The 26,771-nt window shown below is 33.8% G+C and overlaps 2 protein-coding genes across 3 annotated transcripts in view; one reads left to right on the forward strand and one right to left on the reverse strand.

Moving 5' to 3' along the window:
- LOC129000359 (protein FAN-like) overlaps nucleotides 1-17,722 on the reverse strand; it is a 55,529-nt gene extending 37,807 nt beyond the window's left edge. The window contains exons 1-6 of the mRNA XM_054427323.1: nucleotides 17,336-17,722; nucleotides 12,832-13,071; nucleotides 11,270-11,369; nucleotides 6,307-6,420; nucleotides 4,704-4,889; nucleotides 4,172-4,243 (exon numbers count right to left, since the gene is read on the reverse strand). Of these exons, the coding sequence (XP_054283298.1) occupies nucleotides 4,172-4,243; nucleotides 4,704-4,889; nucleotides 6,307-6,420; nucleotides 11,270-11,369; nucleotides 12,832-13,071; nucleotides 17,336-17,349 (726 nt within the window). The 5' untranslated portion in view covers nucleotides 17,350-17,722. The remainder of the gene's footprint in view (nucleotides 1-4,171; nucleotides 4,244-4,703; nucleotides 4,890-6,306; nucleotides 6,421-11,269; nucleotides 11,370-12,831; nucleotides 13,072-17,335) is intronic.
- Nucleotides 17,723-19,631: 1,909 nt separating this feature from the next.
- LOC128999633 (CKLF-like MARVEL transmembrane domain-containing protein 4) lies at nucleotides 19,632-25,182 on the forward strand. Of its 2 annotated transcripts, none has more exons than XM_054426230.1 (5): nucleotides 19,632-19,750; nucleotides 21,550-21,695; nucleotides 22,935-23,108; nucleotides 23,540-23,638; nucleotides 24,625-25,182. In XM_054426230.1, exons 2-5 carry the CDS (start codon nucleotides 21,558-21,560, stop codon nucleotides 24,760-24,762), a joined length of 549 nt encoding a protein of 182 aa, XP_054282205.1. In that variant the 5' UTR covers nucleotides 19,632-19,750; nucleotides 21,550-21,557; the 3' UTR covers nucleotides 24,763-25,182. The 2 variants fall into 2 exon arrangements, with proteins under 2 accessions (XP_054282205.1, XP_054282204.1); XM_054426229.1 differs by lacking the exon at nucleotides 19,632-19,750 and adding an exon at nucleotides 20,652-20,844.
- Nucleotides 25,183-26,771: the final 1,589 nt, after the last annotated feature.

Raw genomic sequence — 26,771 nt, forward strand, 5'->3', positions numbered from 1 at the left:
AATAACGTTAATTGTATTTACTTGATATGCAGATTCAAAAAGCTTGATGTTGTTCAGATAGGGACTTTGCTTAAATAAATTCACATATATCTTATGGAATAGCTTTATATGGTGGTACCACAAAAAAAACCTGGACAAAATCCTAAGTCAACGGGAAACGCTCTTAGAATCATCTTTAGTATAAAAAACAGAGAATCAGTTGGAAAATATTTGTCTAAATTGGGTAAAATGACCATCTATGATTTATACATTTTTGAAACTATTCTACTTGTAAAAAGTTCAGATTATCAAACTAACAAATTCCACAGTTACAATTTACGAAACACCAGGCATGTAGAACAACACAGATTAAAGTTATTTGAGCAAAACACCAGTTACATTGGAAAAAAAATGAATTTAGCCTACCCAAAAATATTTTCAATTAACATAATTACAATAACTTAAAAAAAACTACTGAAAAACTATTTTCAATCCATATCATTAAATTCAATAGAAGAGTTTTGGAATTTAAATAATTAGAAATATGTTATATTATAATTTATGTTTGTAATTTCTTATTTAGAATACTTATATACCTAATTTTTTTTCCTCTTTTCCTTTCTGTGACGCATTTCATGTATTTCCGGTAAAAATACTTTCATCAATAAAGATGATTTGTATTGTTTTGTATTGTAAACAAGCCTTTGAAGAGACTAAAAGCAAACAGTGCGGTCGACTGGTCAGTAAGAGGTTCAACCAACAATGAGGCTTTGTTTGAACACTGCGTACCGTAGCTAAGATAGTCAGCAAGAACACTGGATTGCAGACTATAGAGTGAAACCCCACACAACAAACAACATGATCAAGAAGAGAGGTCAGCTGCGGCCGCAGTTAACTGTCCAAACTTCAATCAAGTAGATCTAAAGGTTCGACATATTAAGTCTTCCTGGGATTGGACGAATATCAGAGGTGTACCAAAAAAAAACATAGACAAGTCCGAATGGCAAATAGTTGACGTAACCACTTCATATGAGACATTTCAAAGGCCCCTTACCAAGGTAGCGGTTTTATCCAGAGGGGGAGAAGATGTTACTAATTACCGTCTCATGTAACTGAACTTCTACAACTGTTCTGTTTTTATTTTGATTTGGTAGCTAAAAGACATTATTCATGATTTACCTTTGTGTAAATAAAACAGTCTAATTGGATTTATTAATCTGTCATAATGATAATTTCCTACTGTCAGTAAAATTTAATGTTTGTAGCACACGTTTCCTTGAATTGCAGAGTAAATATTGAGAACTTTAAAAGCCACAGGGGCAGAGCCCAAGGGACTTTTTGAAAAATTTAAGGTCAGTTTGCAAATCTACGTGACATACTCTTTCCAATGAGACGTGAATGGTCAGGATAAATTTAGTGTTGGCGTAGCCTATTAATAATATAGATCTTGATATGTATTCTAGTACATGTTATATCAGTAAATTATAACATTTATAATATCATTAAAAAAAGAGTTTGTTGATCCTTCGGGGTTGAATGGCGAGCATAAGTCACTAAAATATAAAATACTCCCATCGCAGCAAACCTGCAAACTAAGCAAATTTCCATTTGCCTGATTGGATTTTCAATTAAATCTACATATTCAAATAACATTAGGTTCATCAAGCACCTGGGTTTGCTGCTACAGATAGGGAAATAAATTGTATTTAGTAAAATATTAATATAGCTTAGAATAAAATAAATTAATTTGCCAAGTTTCATCCATAAACAATATGTAACAATATAAATATCTTCATAAGAATAACATGGGAATTTTTAATTTACAATTTTTTGAATTTTCTCTGTGACAAAAATTGGACAAAAACACTTTGATGTATTAAATTATTTGTTTTTTTAAGCTCTTTAAAATGGTCTAGACCGATAAATTGGAAAATTTTTGTTTTGAGGGTCAAAAATGAGGACAAAACCCATTTTTTACCCCATAAAACCTCACATCAAAATGAAAAAGTAAATCGGTCCTGGGTCTAGTTCTTACCATGAGACCTACGGTAATAGCTACATTCCTATAGGGAAATTTGCTAAAACCAAGAATTTTATTTTTACTAGGCCTATCAATTTAACCTTAAAAAATGCATTTATAAATAAATGTGGGTGTTGCATGTTGCAATGATATAACAAAAAGGTTTAATTAACTTTTTCAGTTTGAGCTCATAATTTTGGTTTAAACCCTGTGAGGTCACGTTTGTTTACTTAACATGACCCAAAATTAAACCAAAATTAAATATCTTAAATTTGAGCTCAAACTAAATAAGAATAAGTTGCTCCAATTTACAATTGTGTTATGCCACATGTTTGGACTATGGAACAAGAGCTCTTGAAATAACATGACTCACAGCACCAAGAAAAGCTGTTTCACACCTCATGATTCATTTGATCAGTATGCAACAAGATAACCACGTATCGTTCTCTGCATGATAATGGGTAATCTACCGCTAAGCAAACAGAATGACACGGTTCTATATTTGTCTTACCTAGCAGTAAACTTTCTAAATCATAAACATATTTAAGTTAAGAATTATTTTTTTTAATATTTTTTATATGATTGATTAAACAGTTGATGTAAAATAAGACAATCATCTTTAACTACAAAGTTAATGGGGAAATGTTTATTTAAAAGAAGGATTAAATGTTTTGTTCATCTTTGACTGCTCGGTTTAATTTTTTTTTTTTTTGTGTATATAAATAAACAAAGTAAATTTGTGAACACTATTTTTCAAATGCTATTTAATGGATAACGATTCAAAGTCATTTGAAAACACAAATCCTTTACAGGTTATACATTCGTACTGAAGAATATTTTTATAAGAAATTCAGCCAAGGCTCTGTCCCCCCAAGGCGTATAAAAGAAGGTGTGTGCACGCACATCCAGCGATATATTTACGCAGGAAACGCTAGTCCACCGAGATTCCTCACAAATAATCCAGTGGTGGGAGTATTTCAGGAGGGTCTTTCCACCACTCACCATGTGACATCATTATTGAAAAACGTTCATAGCTAAGCCACAATAAAATACAGCGTATGTCATAGTGTCGATTAAAATTAATTCAATGGTGATCTCCCTCTACTAAAAGCCATACATGATCTTTTTTTAATATCTAGACTTAGTGTCTATACCTATATTATTGTATATCTATACCTAAATACATTACACTTTGCTGGTGTGGTGTATATAACAGAAAATACCTGATATTTACGCTATAACAGAATAATACCATTATTGCATGTTATTTATTTATTTATTTTATGTTTTCAGTTAATAAACACTTCATTCTTTAAAGGAAGTTAAATGTAAAATTACTAACCTCTTTATAAAAATAATTAAATATTACTGTGTTGAAAGGATAGGGTAGGATTTTGAAAAGAAATCCAAAAGTGTTTTCTTTCCTTTAGCCAAGAGCACTGCCTAATGGGAATGATTCATTTATTTTCCCTGAGGCATTGTTCTAATACAATGGGCTCCGTCAATAAATAAAATTAATCACTTATTCTAAGGGAAGGAAAACCATGCAAACACAACACGCAAAAACATTTGTTGAGGCAGCTCAAGAATCTGCCTCTTATAAATACAATATAATTTGAAGTTTGTATTTCAAAGTATCCTGTAAGTTTTCATGTACCTCATCATTCAACGAACAGGAATCTAGGTTATTACATCTATGATTTCCTCCAGAAATAGTACGGACTGATATTATGGACTGTAATGAGGCGTTTAATAAAGACAAGCAGACGGGTGTTGGACGCGCCCTGACGTCTACACTGCCACATGTGTCTTTCTATATGTTGTGTTAGAGGAGAGGCAAATATGTTGGTTTAGTGTATGTCATTAAAGTGTTCTCTACTACATCTCTACTACATAAGTTATAATTAGCTGGCAATGCTGTTTTGTGCTGCTTTTGTTAAATAAATACATTTTGTTTGTGTTGTAAATACAATCTTGTCAATTTATTTGTAACTATTTATTTTCCCCCAAGGCTACACATTTATGCTATACTAAGTTATTAATTTAGTTTATGAGATTCCTATTGACTTAATAATAAAAAATCGTGTTCAATTTTTTGTCACTAGAAATGGTTGCAGGGTAAAGTTAGTATTACAATACTATAGTATTATACTAGAATTTACTACTATTTACCACATGTTGAAGCATAAATCTTCTCTTTGTAACACTCCGTATATCTGGAAGGTTTATTTTCAATAAATTATTCTGTGAAAAGGAAAAAACTTAATTATAATCGTAACAAATACAAGCAATAAATGTAACAAGATTTGCATCGGTATGATTAAACAGACTGTATTATCTCTTGGTACAAATTTGTACATTTCTAATCACATTTTATCTAAGACCTTAGAGAATTATATTAATTTACATTACTTTTTGCTTGATGACTAGGCCTAGATCCAAAATTATAAAACTCTATAATGCATTGTCATTGTCATTAATGTTTGAAAATTGGCTGTTACAAAAGAATTTAGAAAAAGCTCTTCTCTTTTTTGTCTAAAACCTGCTCTTAAGTAACTCAACTTTTTATCATTAAAAATATCACCATACACAATGTATAACACTTTAAAATTTACCCTACACTTATGAAAACGTCGACTTATTATAAATTTTATTGGTAAAATTATATACTATTTATCTTCAAAAAACAACGGTGTCTGCTTACCGGTTCTATGTTGTTGTAAGATTGGAAGTAGAGCGTCGCGGACGACAGAAGCACCATCCCAGGATTCACCACCAATGGAGTGATCTTATTGGCTGTTGTCTCCAACACTACTTGTTCGTACAAGTCCTGCAGCCACAGCCGGTCAAACGTCTTGCTTGCCTGCATGGCTGTCTCTATAGCTTGCAGCTACATCAACAATCAGGATTAGAAAATCTATATTGAAAGTTTTAATTTTAATGCTGAAGTAATTAATAAGTAGATCAACAGGGACAAAGTATAGATTTAAAGCTTTAAAACATATAAGTTTTTTTTTTTATTTAAATTATAGTTGAATCGTAATCATAAGGATTGATACTGAGAAAATTCAGTAACTTTTTGATGGTCTGAAACTGGGCATAACTGACCTTGATTGAGCAAATGGTCCTGCAAAAAGAAACAGCTGATCATGGTAAAGCTATCATCAGATACATTCAAGATTCGACACTCATCTTCACCACGAATACAAATCCTGATAAGTGGTAGCATCAATCAATCAATCAAAATAACTTTATTCGTCACAAATAAATAATACAATAATTATCTAAATATATAAAAGGCAAAGCCCTCACTGACTCACTGACTCACTCACTCATCACTAATTCTCCCACTTCCCATTTACCTAGGAGGCTGAAATTTGGTACACCGATTCTTTAGGCATTAAATAGGAAAACTAAGTTGTTTTTATTCTGATCGGGTTCTCGGGCTCCGCCCCAGTGGCTCTGGAGTTTCCCATGTTAACCTTATGATTTTTCATATTTAAATGGAATTAATGAATCTTATCAGCTGTTTCAATTAAACAGGCTGGTTCTGTTCTATGATTTTCAATAGCATTAAAGTTACAAGGATTTCCAACAGGGCGCAGCACTATTATTATTTTTTTATTTATGACAACAGCTAATTTGCAGCCACAAGGTGAGTGAGCGTAGCGAACGAACTTCAACCTGGAGGCGAGTTAGCGTAGCGAACGAGCTCCAACTGAAAGGTGAGTGAGCGTAGCGAACGAACTTCGACCAGGACGTGATTGAGCCATGCGAACGAGCTCATCTTGAAAATTAAGAAGTTAAACGGGGCAAAGCCCGCGGGTACAGCTAGTATATATATAATTATTATGATATTTTCTTAAGACTATTTTACAGGGGTGAAATATGAAAAAAGTGAAGGATGAGTGTATAAATGGAGTGAGATGTCTTGACTAAACTCAGCTGTTTCATCAGCCAGAGCCATTTATTTAAAGCCCTGGAATGTTCAAGGACAGCTGGGTAGCCTATATTAAAACCATCAGTCCATCTAAAGTAATTGTGTCCTACAGTGGTTTGGATAGTGACTGTTTAGCAGTCATAATGTTGTTAGCTATGTTTGTAACTACTCTCTACACGCCGATACGAAAGTTGTCTGTTTTAGTAATCGCTAGCTCCAGTCAACCAAACAAAGACAATGATATCAAACAGTTATCAATATACAAGCATAAATGTTTACTGAAAGACAAACAGTATCTTTGAGAATGGACCACTAATTTCCATAAACCACTAGTTCAAACTAGTAGGACAGACTCTTTAATACAAACCATGTTGTTCTGCTCTGAGGCAGGCAAGCTGGCTGCTCTATGAAGTTGGCCTATTCGCCGTAAGAACTGTTCTGTGTGGCCGTAGTTCAAAATAAAAATAAATTTCTTCCTAACCTGTAAAAAACAATCAACTCATTAAACTAATGATAAAAGTTGAATTTCACCAATTTCCTTTAATTTGTATCTGTCTACTTAGTTTTTGATTTCTTTTTTTTTCACGATGAATCTGAAAATGCAATTAGTTTAGTTTAACTTGATAGGGCATATACTACTCCTCTTAGAAAATATTTTAGATCTTGAATATATTTTAGATCTTATTTTGATCTTGAGAATATTTTATATTGACGCTAATTTTTACAATTTTAAAATTTAAAATAAGTATATATAAAAAAAAATCAAAGATATAGGCCTATATGATATATATATCTTTGATAGTTTTATATATATATATATACAGGGTGAGTTTTAAATGTCCCCCCCCCCAACTTTTTTCTACATTTTTTCAAATATCAATCCCAGACCACTTCCAAACATTGTTGGGTAGTAAGTACTTCATTTTGACAAGGTGGTCATTTCCGGCCGCCATCTTGGAACCGCCATATTGGATGCAAAATATTTTTTTCAAATGTAAAGGTGGGGTTGTGACCCATCATTCCGAACTAGATTTTTACCCTGATTACAATTCCACAAACCGTTTAAAAAAATCTTGATTCATTCCAAAGTTATGAGGACTTTTTAAAACTTTATTTTTAGCCCATTTTAACATTGTGCATTTACAAACTAAGACCATAATCTCAAAATAGTGCTAGATAAAGATAAGTATACACTACCAGTCATTGTTGACTTATTTCCACTTGGTTATGGCTGATGTATTTTTTTCGGCCGCCATCTTGGATCCGCCATTTTGATATGTGATTAATATTTTTAAATATGAAGGGGGTGATGTGACCCATAATTTCGAACTACTTTTTTAAGCTAAACTCAATGCCGCAATCCATTTTTTGTTATCAAGTTTTATTTTTGGAATATTGCATTTTTTTTGTTAAAAATGTCAATATTTCTAAATCAAAACATAAAAATGAAAAACGGATCATGGAATTGAGTTCAGCTTAAAAAAGTAATTTGAAATGATGGGTCACAACACCCCCTTCATATTTAAAATAATTTTTCACATATCAAAATGGCGGATCCAAGATGGCGGCCGAAAAAAATACATCAGCCATAACCAAGTGGAAATAAGTCAACAATGACTGGTAGTGTATACTTATCTTTATCTAGCACTATTTTGAGATTATGGTCTTAGTTTGTAAATGCACAATGTTAAAATGGGCTAAAAATAAAGTTTTAAAAAGTCCTCATAACTTTGGAATGAATCAAGATTTTTTTAAACGGTTTGTGGAATTGTAATCAGGGTAAAAATCTAGTTCGGAATGATGGGTCACAACCCGACCTTTACATTTGAAAAAAATATTTTGCATCCAATATGGCGGATCCAAGATGGCGGCCGGAAATGACCACCTTGTCAAAATGAAGTACTGACTACCCAACAATGTTTGGAAGTGGTCTGGGATTGATATTTGAAAAAATGTAGAAAAAAGTTGGGGGGGGGGACATTTAAAACTCACCCTGTATATACTTATTTTAAAATTATTGTAAAATTAGTGTTTTTTTTTTTTTTGTATAAAATATTCTCTAAGAGGCCTAATCTATATAATTAATACGCTACATGAAACTTTGTCGGTTGAACTCCTCCGCCATTTCTTAACCGATTTCATCCATTGACATACACACATCCATTGACATCACATTGGACATTGGAAAGAGCGTGTCGCGTAGATTTGCAAACTGGCCTTACATTTTTGAAAAAGACCCTTGGGCTCTGCCCCAGTGGCTTTGAAAGTTTCCATGCTATCCTTAAGGACTGTTCACACCGGCGTAGCCAGACGTATTAATACTTTTTCGGAATACGTAGCTGACGTAGCTCCTAATGTAATTCATAGAGAGTGTTCACACCGGTGTATTAATACGTGAGCTACGGAAGCTACGGCGCTGCCGCTACGCCGGCTAGCTACGCGTAGCTTGCATAGCCGAATACGCGCATGCGCACTAGCACACCGGGCTGTTGTGCCGCCACCCTCCCTCCACCTTATAATTAATTTATTAAGCGGTAAATGTTGGATTATAACACAAAAATTAAGAATCACTTTAAAAAATCATTAAATCACTATAACATAACAACCTTAAGAAAACTTTATATGATCAATATAATAATACTTCATCATACGAGTACCTAATGTTCACTAATATTTTGCTTGTAAATCTCCTTATCAAAAAAGTCGTCTCTCTTAATATGGTCTATTATGGTTCATATTGTGGGCTGATATTTATGAAACATTAATGAATTATTTTTAGACATAGGCCTACGTCTTACTTACACCATAGAATATTTTATCATGTAATCCATGGATGAGCTAAATTATTGCATGTTTTCTGATAATATTTATTTTATATTATAATATAGCACAAGTCTTATAGTCTACTATATACGGCCTAAAATTAGAGTGAAACATTTTTGTCAACATTAACTAATTAATCAATAGACTTTTCAGGGTACTATACAAGCTGCAATTGAACCGTGACAATCTTAACTGAAATCCATAAAACGCTAATAAAAATAAATAATAAAATTAACAAATATAAAATAATATAATAAAATAAACAAACAACAGCCTGCTCACCGGCTACGTAGCCGTCAGCCGTAGCTGCGGTGTGAACAGTGCACGGGCAACGTATTAATACACCGAATACGTCTGCAGACGTCGGGCTACGCCGGTGTGAACAGGCCTTTGAAGAACATAATTGTTTACATTTTGATCAGCTGTAGGCTATATAATTTAATTGCTATTATTTATTTTTCAATTCAATGAAACGCATTGAGTACATTTGTTTACTATTTGTGTTTGTGTAAACATAACCCCCAAGACGGATCGTGTTAGTATGGTTGTATCTTAAATTTGTGTATTTATCGTCGTTTTGTGTCGCTATGACGGATCGTGTTAGCATGATTGTAACTTAAATTTGTGTGTTTATCGTTGTTTTGTATAGCTATAATTTGTTTATTTGTTGTTTTTTCTTTTAACCCTCCGAGTGTCTGCCTATTTTTTGCTCATTTGCAAGGTTTTAATAAAACGGATCTGAGAAGCTTGAAAACAATGTTAATTAAACTGTTCTATATGCCATTTTGTTTGGAAAATCATGGGCTTCAATATTATACATAAAACATAAGGAACATTTGTTTCAAGAAAAGTTTTTAGGTAAAAAAAAATATTTTGGAAAATTTTCAAAAAAAAAATAAGTTTGCGCTCAATGAAATTGTATAAATTATAGGCCTATAAATATTTGAAAATAGCCACTTCGTTCTAAATTTTATGAGGATTACAAATATATATAATATAAGGAAGTAGATTTGCAAATAAATAAGTTATGGGCAAAAAACAGATTTCGGTACATAGTGTTTAGCTAAGAATGCATAGCCTAACCATAGCTAGGAATCTGGCTGATAATTTACATCAATATCACTACCTACTTCTTCAGGATCATCAACCAGCCCTTCAAAATCACTTAAATCTTCTTATAATGCACCACGTATATCACTACTTTTGATTTTTAACACTAAAACAATGATAAACGTAATAAAACACATCAGTCATCGGTGCGAGGTTAACCAAGCTGTTTACAAATACGCACGTCAGCTGTCTGCTACAATATTTTCGGAACTAAAATGAAAAGCGCTTAGAGACAGACCTCCGGAGAAAGCTCTGAATCTGCAAAATAAAACGATACCTAACTCGATTCAATAACCAGTTCAATCCGATTTTGTCAGTCATAGAGCCTTCGCCGTAAACAGTGTTTGTGAGTCGATGCATCGACACAAAACACTACACAAAGTGTGTTATGTGTCGACACATCGAAAAATAACACTCGGAGGGTTAAATGCCTCCGACGTGACGACAACAAAACATAGACAGGATGCGTAATCATGATAACGACCGCAGCTACAGAACAGTGGCGCGTAATAGGCTTAACTCATCACAGTCAGCACCTGACCCTGGCCAATCTCAACTATTAGGTTACAAATGCGTCCTAACACTACCCCAAAACGACTTTTCGTTCTCAATTGGCCCTCTATCAATGACCTGTGTTGCCTGTACAGCGAGGCATTTTGAGAAGGAGAAAACCGGCTGGAATGCTTCAGGTTTATCAATAACGAAGATAAACATGGTCTGAGTTACACACCGGTAATCTTTGAGTTGACTCTTTTAAACTCATTATATGACTGTTATTCGTTTTGAAATAACTCCCGTAATACTTTGCTTGCTCGAATTCGAGCAACATGTACACTAGTATTTATTTATTTTCCCTATCAAGTTAAACTATACTGATTGCATTTTCAGATTCAGCATGAAAAAGAAACTCATAACTCAAAATACTACTAATATTCAAAATTTCATCAAAATCCAAGATGGTCAGTTTGAGTGCCACATGGAATGACCCGTTTACACACACTTTGTATAAATAATCTCATTTGTGTAGGGTACACATGTGCAAAATTGATAAACATCGCACCATATCAATGTGCTAGATTTTATTTCCGGTGCTGCCAATGATGAATATTCATCAGTTCAAAACATATTGTTTGACACCAAAAGGCGTAGTGCCGTCAGGTTGTATAGGGTAGTTTTCTAAAAATTTTTTGCTGACTGCAGTTTTATAAAAAATATTTTTTAAATAACAATCTACCATCAGGTTACATGGAAATCAAAGGACAATATGAACAGATGCATAGGCCCTACTTGCCAACAAGAATTAATAATTTTTGCAAAGATTTATAAACCAGGTTTGCTGTTATGTTAACTTAAGTGTACTGCTCTTATTTATAAGAATGTATAACATGTTTTCTTACGTCTCTGAAAGTGTAGGGCGCTATTACGTTACCCTCCAACATTTCAACGTGGCGATTGCAATCCACACATATGCCACTGTTAAAATGGGAAGATGTCAGTCTGAAAGAAGATATAAGGTAACTTAATTAGAGAGCAAAGTCAATGGACATCTTAATTATTTAAACACTAAAAATAATGAAAAATCTAAAACACGGCCACAATATGAACTAGTTATAAGCCTACAGATATTTATATGGGTTTGGACCGCTTTCCCTAACCACCACCTTGGACAGCAAAAACAAAACTAAAATAGAATTTCAATTTTAATTATTAGAAAATATTATCGTTGTAAAATTGATCATGTGATAGCGTGCAGGTTGGACAAGATTTAAATCCTTAAACGATATTTAAAAATCAGAAAAGTAATGTGATCTCTGAAGACAAATCTTTCCAATGTAGTTATGTCCATAAATTTTATCACTACCTACTCATCTCAACTACGTCATAATAAATTATGAGAAATTCTATTTCACTGAACAATTCATGAAATTCTAATGAAGTTTATTTGAAGAGCAATGTGGTTGAGCATCTGTGAAATATTACGCAATACTAGCAGAGTACCCGTCCTTCTTACAGGGTTGGCATATAAGTATCAAGTGTTTATTGCAGTTATGGAAGAGGGCACTGTTTTAAAAAAATTGGTTCTTTTAATTTATGCGGTATGCTTTAGTATAGCACATCTACCATTGCCATAATGTTCTACCACTGCACCTAAACCATAGAAAAAACTAAAGTTCTCATTGTGTACCACAGCTTTTTGTTGCTAGTTAGTTCAAATTAGGTACCTATCTGTTGTCATAAATGAAAAAAATAATAGTGCTGCACCCTGATGGTAAACCTTATAACTTTTTATTGATATTTAATATCATAGAACCAAATTGTGCAGTTGCTGAAACCACTGACAAAATTCCTTTTTAATATGAATACTCATAAGGTAAGCCACTGGGGCAGAGCCCGAAAGGATTTTTGAGATATGTCTATATGTTAATCGGGAATGTGAGCTATCATCATACCAAATTTCAACCCTGTCGGTTTAGTAATTTTTGTGTTTACTTGTCACAAACATCCATACATACATGACAACTTTCTCACTTATAATATTAGTAGGATTACATTATGTATTGCCAACGATGCATGTAAAAGGGCAATCAATGAATCTATATCAGTATCAATTATTTAAGATAAAGAGTTTGATCTGATTTGATTGTATTGCACAACCGTCCATATTTCCTCCTTAGGCAACAAGACAACTTGGAACAAAAACCAAGATATTTCGAGTAGGTACTGATAGGCCTGCTGTTGAGCCTCATTAGCAAGTCTCTCATGGGGATTATCAAAGACTTGTTATCAAGTTAGATGTCTTATCCATATTCGCAGTAACATGTAATTGGAGGAATACAAAATCAAAATGAGACATCACAAAAATGAAAATCACACGTGTTATCAAAGATGACCTTCTATTGATGATCATGTTATTGAGGTTCTACTGTAATTAACATTCTATGGATCTTCAAAGACTTACCTTTCTTTTTCCGACACTTTCAACTCTTCAATTGACATACAATTTTCAAATCTCATTTTTATTAAAGGCTTTACAACATCTTTGGGTTCAAACACCAATGATTTTGAGCATATTCTGAGTCTGCCAAGATTTTCCCTTCCAGAGTTTTCTCCTGTGCTATTATATTGATCAAACTGGTAAAAATATACACTCAAATCTTCAAAAAATATTTCGTTTGGATCAAGAAGAAGAAGTGAAAACCTGGAATAATAATTCTCCGTTATATTAGGTGTTACAAGCATACTTGTTCTTAAAAAATCATCTAGACCGTCCAAGATTAATATAGTACCCCCGCCACAGCAAACCTGCAGACTAAGTAAATTTCCATTTACCGGTACAGTATCCAGATGCTACATTGGATTTTTATGTAAATCTACATAAATACAAAACATAATATAAAACACTTTAGGTTTAATAAGTACCTAGGTTTGCTGCTACAGAGAGGGTAATAAAGTGAGTTTTTTAGTAAAATATGAATAGCTTAGTATAAAATAAATAAATTTACCAAGTTTGATAAAAATATATCAATAAACAAGCAAACTACAACAGTATACTTATTCTACATACGAATAACATGGGAATATTACATTTGCAATTTATTCAATTTTCTCCGGAACTAATAACCGCACAAAACACTGCAATATACTAAATCATTTGTTTTTAAGTTCTTTCAAATAGTGTAAAGAGAAATTGAAAAATCTTTTTTTTTTTGAGGGTCAAAAATTAGAACGACCAATTTTTACCCCATAACACCCCATTCATAGTCCGATTATATGCTGGTAAGCGAACTCAGGTTTTTCCCGCCTAACACCTTCAACCCAAATTTCATCAAAATCTGACAAAATTTACTCAATTTATTGCGTTTATAGACGTATACAGGGTGTCTCAGACCACCCGGCCGGCTTGTATAGCTCCAATATGAAAGCAAATGGAAACCTAATTGCAACTGGAACCCCCTATTTTGACCCCAAGGAATTCAGCTAAATTGTTTTCAACCCCAAAAAAGCACCCCAAAGGGCAGATTTTGGGGGGTGGGGATGGTTTTTGGGAAATTTTCAAATGTAAAGGGGGGTCGTGTTATACCTCATTTTAAAGGTCCTTTAGTCCTGAGTATTTTAGTGGAAAAAGATTGAAATTATCTTCATCCCTATTTACAGGGTGTTCAAAAACGTACAAAAAATAGACCTTTGAACTACTTTTCACTGTAAAGAGGTGGAATTTCATGGGGGGTTCAAATTTTGATAATACTTTAATTGCTAAATGAGCTTTCAAAAAACTCTGGTTTCAACCCTTTTGCTATCTTTTTACTTATGTTACGCATTTTCAAACTTTAAGAAGTTTCAAAAGCTGTTATCTCAAAAATTTCAAATGGCAACATGGGTTTTATTACAAACCACATTGTAGCCCTTATAATTAGCTAAAAATTTTGTATTTAATGTTTTTTGGTATCTTCATTGGTTAAAGAGATATAGCAAAATTAGTGTATTTTAATGTTTTATTAAATGGTATTCAAAGTGTTTGCTGTTGTAAATGTACACCTCTAGGACTCAATTAAAACTAATTTTGTCTAAAAAAAATAAAATAGTACTCAGATTGATGATCTTGGAAGATTGATAAAGGAAAGGACACAACTGCAAATATTCTTAGTTATTTTACAATTCCAAAGTTCTAATAGTGCTTTGAATGAATACTGTCTACAAATGCTACTTGTAAAAAAAAATCATCATGAAATCAATGAGTGTGTGCGTGAAACTGGTCACGTTTTATCAGATAAAACAAATTTTAAGGAACTTACTGGACCTGTACGATAGGTGAATGCACCTGCAGTAGTAAAATAGCAATACAGTAGCATAGTGGAGAAGAAGTATTACGTGCCTATAAACAGAGTTGGGGTTTGCATGGAACAAAATGGAAGGCAATTTAAGCATTTGTAGAAGTCCAGAGGTATGTAGACTATTAATGCTGATTCAAACAAATTATTCATTTAAAGCACTATTAGAGCCATGGAATTGTAAAATAACTAAGAATATTTGCAGTTGTGTCCTTTCCTTTATCAATCTTCCAAGATCAACAATGTGAGTACTATTTTATTGTTTTAGACAAAATTAGTTTTAATTGAGACTTAGAGGTGTACATTTACAACAGCAAACACTTTGAATACAATTTAATAAAACATTAAAATACACTAATTTCACTATATCTCTTTAACCATTGAAGATACCAAAAAACATTAAATACAAAATTTGTAGCTAATTATAAGGGCTACAATGTGGTTTGTAATAAAACCCATGTTGCCATTTGAAATTTTTGAGATAACAGCTTTTGAAACTTCTTAAAGTTTGAAAATGTGTAACATAAGTAAAAAGATAGCAAAAGGGTTGAAACCAGAGTTTTTTGAAAGCTCATTTAGCAATTAAAGTGTTATCAAAATTTGAACCCCCCATGAAATTCCACCTCTTTACAGTGAAAAGTAGTTCAAAGGTCTATTTTTTGTACGTTTTTGAACACCCTGTAAATAGGGATGAAGATAATTTCAATCTTTTTCCACTAAAATACTCAGGACTAAAGGACCTTTAAAATGAGGTATAACACGACCCCCCTTTACATTTGAAAATTTCCCAAAAACCATCCCCACCCCCCAAAATCTGCCCTTTGGGGTGCTTTTTTGGGGTTGAAAATAATTTAGCTGAATTCCTTGGGGTCAAAATAGGGGGTTCCAGTTGCAATTAGGTTTCCATTTGCTTTCATATTGGAGCTATACAAGCCGGCCGGGTGGTCTGAGACACCCTGTATATATGTACATGTACCTAGTGTTTTTGGCCTCTAGGGACATCAAAATGAAAAAGTAGGCTATATCATTTCCCCATAAAGGATCCCGGGTTACCGTGTCACCTACGGTAATTACTTCCCTATAGGGAAATTTGCTAATAAGAAATTTGCAAATACAATTATTAGTATTAAACATTAGTACCGGTAAGTTAGTTATAACTTTCATCTAACTTAGCCTAAGTTAGTTGATTGGTGCTTTGACAGGCAGTTTCTCTAGAAATAAGCAATACGTTTTTGACAGGTGAAAAAAAAAAACTTTATAAAACCCATACTATTAGCCTACACTTAATACAGTATTATTTTAGAAGCCTAGGCCTATTAGTTTTCCAGATATTAAATGTTACTTATGAAAATACGTAAACTGTTAAGTACCACTTATTTATGGGCATATTTTAATAAAACTTTGAAATTTTTTTTTTATAGCCTAGAACTTTTTAAGAATAATATTTTACTAGAAAACAACTTTATAACCCTCCCTGTAAGTTGGCAGCAAACCTAGGTACTCGTTAAACCTAATGCTATTTTAAAAGATTTCAGTGAAAATCTAATCACACTATAAATTCACTTAGTCTCCAGGTTTTCTGAGGCGAGGGTATTTATCTTTCCTTTTTGTGTGTGCTCAATTTATTCTTGGCTATCTACGAGACATGTTTTATAAGTAAGTACCGTTTTTAAATTTCTCCGTTCCTGCACTGCGATTGGCATTTTCAACATTTGCGCTGTGTTTGGGCATCTATTGGTTAGACCTAGCTGGAAATTCGAGAATAATCTGCCGTGTTTACATCCGGTTTCAAGCATTCAAAATGGTGCCACCAATTAAGACTGCCGCCGACTGTGAAGTGCGCGCTGTAATTAGATTTTTAAGTTCTTAAGGTGTGAAAGCTATTGAATATCATCGACAGATGAGTGAAATGTATGGCGAGAACATTATGAGTAAGTATTCAAAAAGGCCTGTAAACGCCTAATTATTGACAACATGCCTAATTATTGACAACATGCCAGATTGTTTGTTTTGATTTAAGTACCCTAAAAATTTGACACAATGAACACATGATCGCACTACAGCCAAATAGGTTCATCTTCAAAGATATTCCACCACACCTTAACCACTTCTAGCTAAAAAAATCCAACTGTACCATACAGTTTCTTAACTGGGCTAGGCCTACGCTAACTTAATATCGATTTAAACAATCGATTGAAAACATCAATTGACTACGGTACTTAACTTAGCCTAGAAGCTATGTAGGCCTAGAATTCATATTTTTAACTAGGCCTAGGCCTATGTGAATTAGGTTATAAAATTAAACTGTCATCCCCTAACCTGCTACAGTTTCTTAACTGGTCTTTGCTAATATCAATTGAAACTATCGATTCGATTAGTAAATCTTCATTTGATTTTTCATTATCAGCAAGTTTGGTTAGTTAACTTAGGTTAGGTCTATGACAGTTAATTTTATAATTTATTATACTTAGCCTAGGCTAGATAAAAATCGGTTACCCTATTAATCGATATTTTCAATTTGATAGTTTCATCAGTCATATTAGCGTTGCCCAGTTGAAACTGTACCCAAATTGAATTTCCTTTTGTTATAATGAGGGACACGACATTCCAACGACAAATACGTGTTGTACTCACCTGCTCTTATCCATCGTGAGCTACAACTCCTTAGGACTATTCAGTAAGGCCTGGGTAAATATTATTAGGCAGTTGTCGATTTACATTGTTGTCATAAACATGCCAAAAGCAACAACTTGTCCTAAGGCCCAAATTGTATTATCAACAGTAGTATAAACTAAGCTTAGGCCTACCCTACAAGTAGGCGGCCTAATGAAAAAACTGTGGGTAGGGCCTACAATAAGCCTATCATCGATGTTGTGATTTCTGACCGACAGCGGTCAAGTGTTGTGCCGACCGCCCAGTTACGAGTCCTAGTTTGTAGTTTTAGTTTAATTAAATTTGATACAAATAACCACAAAATAAAAGGTGTAATGATAAAATTACGTCAAATTGTCATATCCTCATAATCTTCCAACCCGAATCAGCTGTCATTGTCAACTGTCAACTGTCTGAATGAAAAGGAAATGAGAAAAACAATAACATAAACGTACGTAAAGCAGCAGACTACAATATACCGACGATACCGACTTTACCGAAGGCAGGCTAACAAACAAAAATATATCTGGGTAAACTTATATAAAAGCATGAAACTTAGCAAACTCAATTACTTATCAATACATTATTTATTTATTTATTCATTTCAACGGCAATCGCCATCATACAAAATAATACATGAAAAGTGACATACATGCAACCAGATACAAAAGAAAACATTTTATGGGTGCATAAGAAATGACATGATGATGAGATTTTAGATTACAATGATAGTGTGAGTTTTCGAATGATACAACCGAAATAAAGTGAGTTTTGGAAATGACACACACTTTTTAACATTAAAGTAGGATTACACAAGTTTTGACACGGTATTTTATAACAAATAAATGCGCCTTTTTGCAGAATGCAGTGATAAGTGATACCAATAACTCAATTTCGAAAAAATTGATAAAGTGAGTTTTGGAATGGATCGCCTCAGTTTATCACCGGACAGAACCTAGGAGGATTAATCCTCCTAGGACAGAACTGCTAACAATACAATTCGCTTTAGCTGTTCCATAAGGATGAGAAATCTAATAACAACAAAAGCAATAATTTTTATTTTTTATTTATTCATTCCGACGGCAATCGCCATTTTACAAAATAATACATTGACACGATTTACATGCAACAATTAAGATAATACAATAGAAAACATCAATAAATGAGTAAGAAGTTTGGTGGTGGTGGTGGACAGTTTGAGTAAAATTGCAACAGTTACAACATTGTGAAAAAAGTAACAATAACAAGAAACAGTGTAAATAATTAACATCAATAACAATAACAAGAAACAGTGTAAATAATTAACATCAATAACAATAACAAGAAACAGTGTGAATAATAAACATCAATAACAAGAAACAGTGTAAATAATTAACTACAATAACAATAAGTGTGAATAATTAACATAAATAACAATCAGTAATCATCAAAATTACAACATTGTAAATAATTAACATTAATAAATTTACTATACATAACAATAATAGATTATGGCAATAGATAACAACATAAACTGTGAAAAAGCTAACGTAACATAAAAACAAAACTATATAACAAAAGGATGGATCCGGAGGGAGAAAAACTTTTTGATAGAATGCTGACAACAAGACATTTCATCACCTAACACTGTTGAGCGTGTGGCCCTCTAATGGCACCACCAAGGAACTCCAAGAGCACAAATCCCATCACTTGACACGAATCAGCACTTCCCGGCACCCAGCATGTGGCCCTTTAGAGGCACCACCAAATAACCAACACTGATAGAGAGCGGAGAGGTGTCAGTAGAGCAGCCTCTGGACATCACGTCTGAAGGATGCTGGTGATGGCCCAAAGAAATCCAAGTGTGGGCAGACGTCTTCGCTAAATCTCAGCAGTCTGGAGATTCCGTGGTGAAGGGTATAGTTCGTGGGCTGATACCTCCTTCTGAAGACAGCTCTGGATCGGGTTCCTCTGGGATCATGAAAATAGGTCTAAAATAATAGAACAAATACGTTGACACTAGTGATTATTGTCACCAATATGAAATAGAGATAAAAACCGAGCTATAAATTTTGACAATGGGATGGGAAGTCGGAAGTCTACTTGTGTTGGGTCACTTGTGTTTTAGTATGCCGAATCTGAAGTAAGTTAGTCACATTTTACCTACATCCATTTAACCTTGGTTATACATCTCCAAGGGATATGATGACTATATATAATCAATGATACTACAGTGTTGGCCATAAAATTATGTGCAGTGTAGTGGATTGGAGTCAAGTTGTTTCATGAATTATGATAATAGTGTTGTTAAGTGGTTTGATTGGGTATTTCTTGTCGTTGTGGACGTCGTCTGTAAGTTTCTACTCAAAATATTTTTATTTTGAGATTCTTTCTGTATCAATAATAAACCCCCATAAGGTAAGAAAATACATTTAATCTTAGCCTAGTAAAATGAAATATATTTCTTATCAGATTAGGCTTAACTAAAGAAATCTGTTCTCTCAAATAAAGCTTATTTGTTTAGTACATTTATATTTGAAAGAAAGTTGACACTCCCACTCCTAAGTAGGCGTGTTACTGTAGTATTGTGTTCCTATTTTAAGCGATGATGATTTTGCAATCCCTCATTCCCCATCCTTAGAAATTAATAATCTACATTAACGCTAGAAAATTCAATTTTAAAAAAGTACGCATTTCTAGGCTAGGCCTATAAGTTTAAATTTTAAATTGCATAACTTGCCAACTTAAAATATTAGGACACCCACCTACTTGCAATTTAAACGATTAAGTTATGGACAATACAAAATATAGTAAATTCAGTAGAGGCTTCTGCTTCTACAGATTTATTAGCCTACCACTAGCCTACTGTGCCTAGGGATTGAAGGAAATAACTTTTTATCACTATTTTTTTGTCTCTGTAACTTACTCGGCCACCCCAAACCAAACCATTGACTATTGAATACTGAAGTAGACATCCCATCATAACGTAACTTAGTTGTGTGAGCCAGTCACAGAATGCCCTAGTGTCTAAAATTCTATTTTATACCTTATTTTTTGTTGCTGACCAGGTTGTCGAGTCATAACAGTTGCTATAGCTCACCATAAGTCATTCCCTAAATTTGACTCGGTAAAAAAGTTTAGTAGGCCTACTAGACAGAATTTAGTAATTTAGATCAGCGTAATCTGTAGGTGGCTCACATCAACTACGACAATTTTGATAAAAACCTGGCTAACTTACAAATTTAACATGGGGATGGAACGGAATGTCTAGTTGTATTACTTAATAGTCAAAGCCCAAACACAGTAGGTTGCCTAACTTAAGTTACCCTATGATTTCTTTTGTGATCACTTAGTTCATCCTCATAGGTATGTCTAGGCCTGATAAATTCTCTGATAGAAAGAGATGTGAGGTTTTTACGAGGCCGGCATACGTATGTAAACCGTCCTCTATGGTTAAGATTCAAGAGATATTCAAGAGATTTACTATCCCATTCAGTAATAAAATACAATAGGTATGTACCGGTAACGTCAAAACTATGCTATATATAAATCAAAACCAAATTATGTAGCCTATATATAAATTAGCCTAAATGTTAACCATTGCAAACCATGCTGAAATTGTTTAATCTCACACAGCAAAGCGGCAAACCATGCAGTTATGGGAAAAAAACAAAAAAATGAAATTGTGGCACATACCTGAGTAGGCCATACATAGATAAAAATTACAAATTAAAACAATGGCCAGCCTTCAGAGCATCATAAAATTCTACAGATTCATAAAATGGATTCGTTTCGAGATGAACTCAATCACACTGTTACTTAACTTACCATGCACTTTAAACACAATTGCCTGTTGGCCCATAAGGTTGGCCTACTCTTACTAAAATATGTAAGTTACAGAGGTAGAACAGGCATTATGCTCAAATTATAGCTAAAATCTTATATAGGTAGGTAACTTTTAAATCAGGCTGAACTTTTTACCTAACTTAGCCAAGATAGGCCCTACCTATATAAGTTATATAAGCTTATAATTACAAATTTGTGTGATAATTTAAGTTAGTACCTACATAAGTTATTTTAAGTAACATTTAGGTACGGTAAATGTTAAGTAGGCCTATTACCTATTACGATTGACTGGTTTAGGGTATAATGATCACAAGTCATTGATAACCTAAGTTGTAATAGATCATAAAAGCTATGTTCGGTTCTAAATCCAGGAACAACCATGGCAGACCAAGGTTTTCCGGGTCAGCATACTACAACAACAACCATGACTGCAACGAGTACAACTGTGCAGACAGACATCCGTTATGATCCTCTGTACCTTCGAACATTGCCGGGGATGCTGAAAGTTGCCCAAGTTGTAAGTAACTTAAGGTTTCAAAACCTGTTATAATTGTTGGTCATCAAACCTGACTTCAGGTCCTATGCTTGTACCCATGGTTCTTCTAAGTTTATTCCTTCCAAGATGTCAAATATTTAAACCTGCAAGTTAAGTTAGTTCTGTCTTGAACTTTAGGAGAGCAGAAGCACAGAAAACATACTACTATAACCCAGAATGCCAACCGCATGGTAAAAAGCATTAAGTGATTTGAGAGAGCTTTGCCTGTCAATCGTAGGCAGCGCCACCAGCGTTGCTATGCTGAGTGCATGGCAACGCTGGTGGCGCTGCCTACGATTGACAGGCAAAGCTCTCTCAAAACACTTAATGCTTTTTACCATGCGGTTGGCAATCTGGGTTATAGTAGTATGTTTTCTGTGGCAGAAGTGAATTGCATCTAGGGAACACATATAAATTGAAAAAATGAAACAAGAATTATAGTAGGTAACAACGAGAACTTGGTTAGCCTAGTATATTTCCTATTTCTTTCTCACCTGTAATGTTTAGTTGTTTACACAACATATTTTCTCATTAATAGAATATAGTAATTACAAACTGTCTTTGAGAAATGCCTATAGGTAAGTTAACTGAGTGAGAATGGTGCACATGGTCAAGTAGCAGAAGAGTTAATTTATTCACGTAAGGAAACACTTCAGCTGTGGTCGCTCGATGAACTTACAATATAATGGTTAACCGATTTTTGTGATGATCAGGCTTTGAATATGGTAATCGATAAACACTATATTGTAGCCTATAGTTTAAATGGACATGTTGATACTTTTTATTGCTTTATGATTAAGAAAATTCATTTGTTTTTCTATTGATATGGAAAACTGATTTGTTTAGATTAATAATATCGCTGGTCATGGTTCTATATTATTTTTTATTGTGCTTTTTTAAGTATTTTCTTTTTAATTATTTTTTTTAATTGGAGGGTAGGTAAGCAGGGTAAATGTTGGAGGGTAAATTGTTAAGCATTATTTATTTTTACAAATTTACTAAACAAATTACTTTTTTCTTTTACCTGTTAAGAGTAAATAATAATGGGATATTTTGTTGAAGTTTAATTTAAATCAGCAGCATCATTCCGGTTGTTGAATAGTTTTTTTTATAGTTTTCTAATTAGTAAATTGTCTGAATATTTAATATGATTTTGGCTAAGAAGTAACCTAGGGTCTAGTTCTTAATATTATTTAATTACCATTAACTTACTTTCCTCAGGCCCTAAATTTCCTTGGGTTCATGACAATTGCGATATCAGGCACTGCAGTCTACTCTCAAGCCAGCTTCTTTGACTCAATCGCAGGTTTTGCGTTCTGGTTCAGTGGGATATTACTGGCCTTCTATCTGTTTCACATAGTTGAAAAGTTCTTCAACATTCCATGGCTCAAAATAGTAAGTATAAGTAAGTTGTGTTATTAACTTTAACTGAGTTAACAATAATATTTCTATGAATTTAAAAGTAGGGAAATAATTAAAATTACACTTTGTATCATATTTAGAATACGCTAGAAAAGAAACAAAACGTAAATTAATGTGTAGACCTACATTTGGAGATTTATTAAATCTAAATCTAATTCAGGTTTCCTCAATTTGTTTGTCTTAAGAATTTCTTTGTTATATGTCTTTGGGCTTATAATAAATAGTCCTGCCAAAGAAAAATCCAGTCTTAATCCTTGACAAAGATTCACAGGTATCTCATTCCATTTTATCCTTCATTCATATTTGGGTTAAAATACATCTGCTTACGTTTCCATATTCCCTTGTAATAATAAATGTTGTCTAATACTAATATTATGAAGCTAATGAGAAAAGTGTTTGTGTAGGAGCTTGGGTTCTGTGCTTTATGGACAGTGTTCTACCTGATTGCCTCTACCATGGTCGCCGGCCTCATGAGCGTTTCTGCAGCATTGGGAGTCGCAGCGGTGAGTTACCTCATAAACCCATTCTTTCCTTAAGATGCCAGAGAGGACAGAGATTCTCGGCTGCCGGCACTGGCCGTCACTTTAACATGTAGAGCATAATTATAATTCCTCGATTTCTGGTCTATCTGTTTTTCAAAAATTATTTCAACACTCTCATAACTTTGTAAATGTATGTAGAATTAAGACTGTACAGTATAAAAATCATACTTTTAAATTATAAGCCGAATATAAAATATCTCATTTCTTACATTTCCCATAAAGAAATGCAATCTTTCTCCTAAAATATAAAATGACTGGCACTATGAACAATTATAGTTGGGACACCATATTAAAGAGCATGTTAATTAGTGTATTTAGTGATAAAAATTATATTTTTTTTCAATAGTTAACATTATGTTTTGTATTTTTTTTTTAAAGCTTGCGAATAAGCGGTGCTTTCCGACCTTATACTATTTTGACGATGTCCTGACCAACAGCAGCACAGTCGATTGCCGACTACAGACCCGTTACTGAGCAAGCGTCCTAAAACTATTAATTTAAACTGGCCACAGTTTCACTGAAATATGTGTCGTTTTGTTGTAATATCCTTGATTTATTACAAAGCCAAGCAAGTGAAGATATTTATTTCTGACTGTATTTATTTAATTAAAATATTACTGATATCAAAGATGAAAGTCCCTTGTTCTTTAACGTCTTCTAAATGACCTCTCTGATACTTAATAAGTCACATCTCTTCTTTGACGTCAAGCTTTATTCATCCCCGTCATCCTTAGATGACTGCACTTCTTTTCAGAATGATTATGTTTTTTGCATCATTGTAAGTCTACTTTTATTTAACTGGTCATTTGTGGTTTTAAATCATGCACAGTTAGGTCATATGTAAAATACCCACCAAATTTTTTTTCATGTACACATGTTGGCAACTATTTTCTGATGTAGCACAATACCTATTGAGGTAGCACAATACTAAGTGGTTGTATTTGCAGTTTTTCGGATTCTGCGCCATGGTGTGCTACGGCTATGATGCATGGTTGAAGTACCAAGGAGTGGTAAGTGGGGACTTGGCACAAGGCGAGCGTCACGTCCAGAAGACAACCAGCACTGTCACCTCACCTGCGTACTAGAGTGACCAACCTCACAACTGAAAAGTACCCAGCATCATAACACATTTCCTACTCATCATTGTCCAACAACATAAGAATAAGGAATCTAGACCAATACTGGTCGAAAAACGGGCGTATGGTTGAGTTTATGTGGTTGCACTAATCCGCTGATTTAGTTGTAATGTTTGTTTAACATAACTACAGTATATTTCCAATTAATTATGTATAGAAGTGGGGATTACCATTTCCTACGTTGTACGATAATTTGTCAAATCAAATGACTGTGTGGCCTTTATGATTTCTTATCTACTTAATGGTTATGTCACTTTTTTTAGTATTTGCTATTTTCTGACAATATAGGTAAGTTAACAGGAAATGATTTACTCCCAACATGGTACGTTTTCTAAGTATAACAGTTTAAAAGGCCATTAAGTTGGCAGAACTTAAAGGCTAGTACTCACTAGGACACCCGGTCGCTTATCAACCGGCGACCTGGTTGACGAGCGACTAAGTTGATGATTGAACGTTTTATTGCTGGGTGGTACACACTAGGATACCTAGCACTTTCAACCAAGCTGGAAATCAATCAAAATTTGGTGGGGATAGACAATTTGTTTTGTTCTGGTTCACGCATAAGCCTATCAAAGTGTGAACCTCAATGACAACACCATGCCCCCGACGGAGAGGAAATAGCTGCCGAAGTTTTGATTATATTAAAAACTGTGGGAAGTAGAGAAGAAGAAAGAAATTGTTTAGAAGATTTTGGGTTAAAGGTTGGCTTTAAAGTAGAAATAGTTACAGCCAGCCACATTGGCACTCCTACGAGCTTTTCGACTTAAAATCCTCAAGATTTTAAGAACTATTTACTTATGTCAGATGACAGTTTCCGTCATACTAAGCAACCAGTGACACCCGTGACACCTCACATAGAAAAAAAGGACGGCAGATTGAGATTTTAGCATGGTTTTGTTTCGTCAGTTCATTTTTCGTTGAACTGCGCATGCGCTAGCCGTCTTTAGTTGATCAACTTGGTCGCTGAAGCGTACACACTCTAGTTTTTTGAGAAATCTGATTGCCTGGCGATAAAATGGTTGATCGGAAACCCCCAGGTTTTCGATACATGTCCGAAAACCAAAAAGTTGCCTGGCAACCTACAAATCGCCGTCAACCAAATTGACAGACACGTACACACACGGCGATATTTGTGCAATTTGGTCGCTCGTCAACCAGATCGCCGGTTGATAAGCAACCGGGTGTCCTAGTGAGTACTAGCCTTAAGTTTTGCTGGAGTTTAGTGTAGATGTTTCAGGAAAAGTAATCAGACATTCTTTGAATTACTAGTCATAATTTGTCGGTAACATTAAAATTGATTACAAGATTATTAAGTTTGCTGAACGTTAGTTTATTAAAAATGCTTTCAAAGCCCGGCTGTTTTAAAAACACAACATACAATTAATATTGTCATAGTAAATTCTGGATCAAATCAAGGGGTGGAAGAGGAGTGTAGTTGTTCTAAATGGATCCCTTTAATGAATCTGATACAGTGCCACAAAGTTAAGTCAAAGTAAAACGTAATAGTTTCTAATAAATAATCTCAAACTTTAATCGCCTAAATGCATTTATGTTGCTTAAAAGATTCTCAGTTTGTAAGCTTTTGCCATTCAGTTCTTATGTGGTAATGTGTTTTTCTCGCTTACCATCACAGCATTTCTTCTAGGTTAACATTGTTACGAGTTTGTTGTTTATTTTTGTTGTTATACTACTAATATGTTATGAGTGTTATGCAATTAGTTAAATTACAATAACGGATCAAATCTGATATTTACGGTTTTTTATATTTAACCAAATAAAAGACATTACATGATTGATTTTGAAACAAATGTTTTTATTAAGCCAATAGAGTTCTTGCACTTTTTGCTGCACTGGATCAGTGAACATAGTGTACAATTTGATAAATAAGTTTTCTGTGTGTATCATCACTGACTTTAGATACTTAAAAAATCTACCTTAAAACTCTCTTTAGGTGATCC

The sequence above is a fragment of the Macrosteles quadrilineatus genome, unplaced genomic scaffold (assembly GCF_028750875.1).
Source record: "Macrosteles quadrilineatus isolate MER2022 unplaced genomic scaffold, UCM_ALF_1.0 Scaffold_8__2_contigs__length_117827958, whole genome shotgun sequence".
Taxonomy (NCBI): domain Eukaryota; kingdom Metazoa; phylum Arthropoda; class Insecta; order Hemiptera; family Cicadellidae; genus Macrosteles; species Macrosteles quadrilineatus.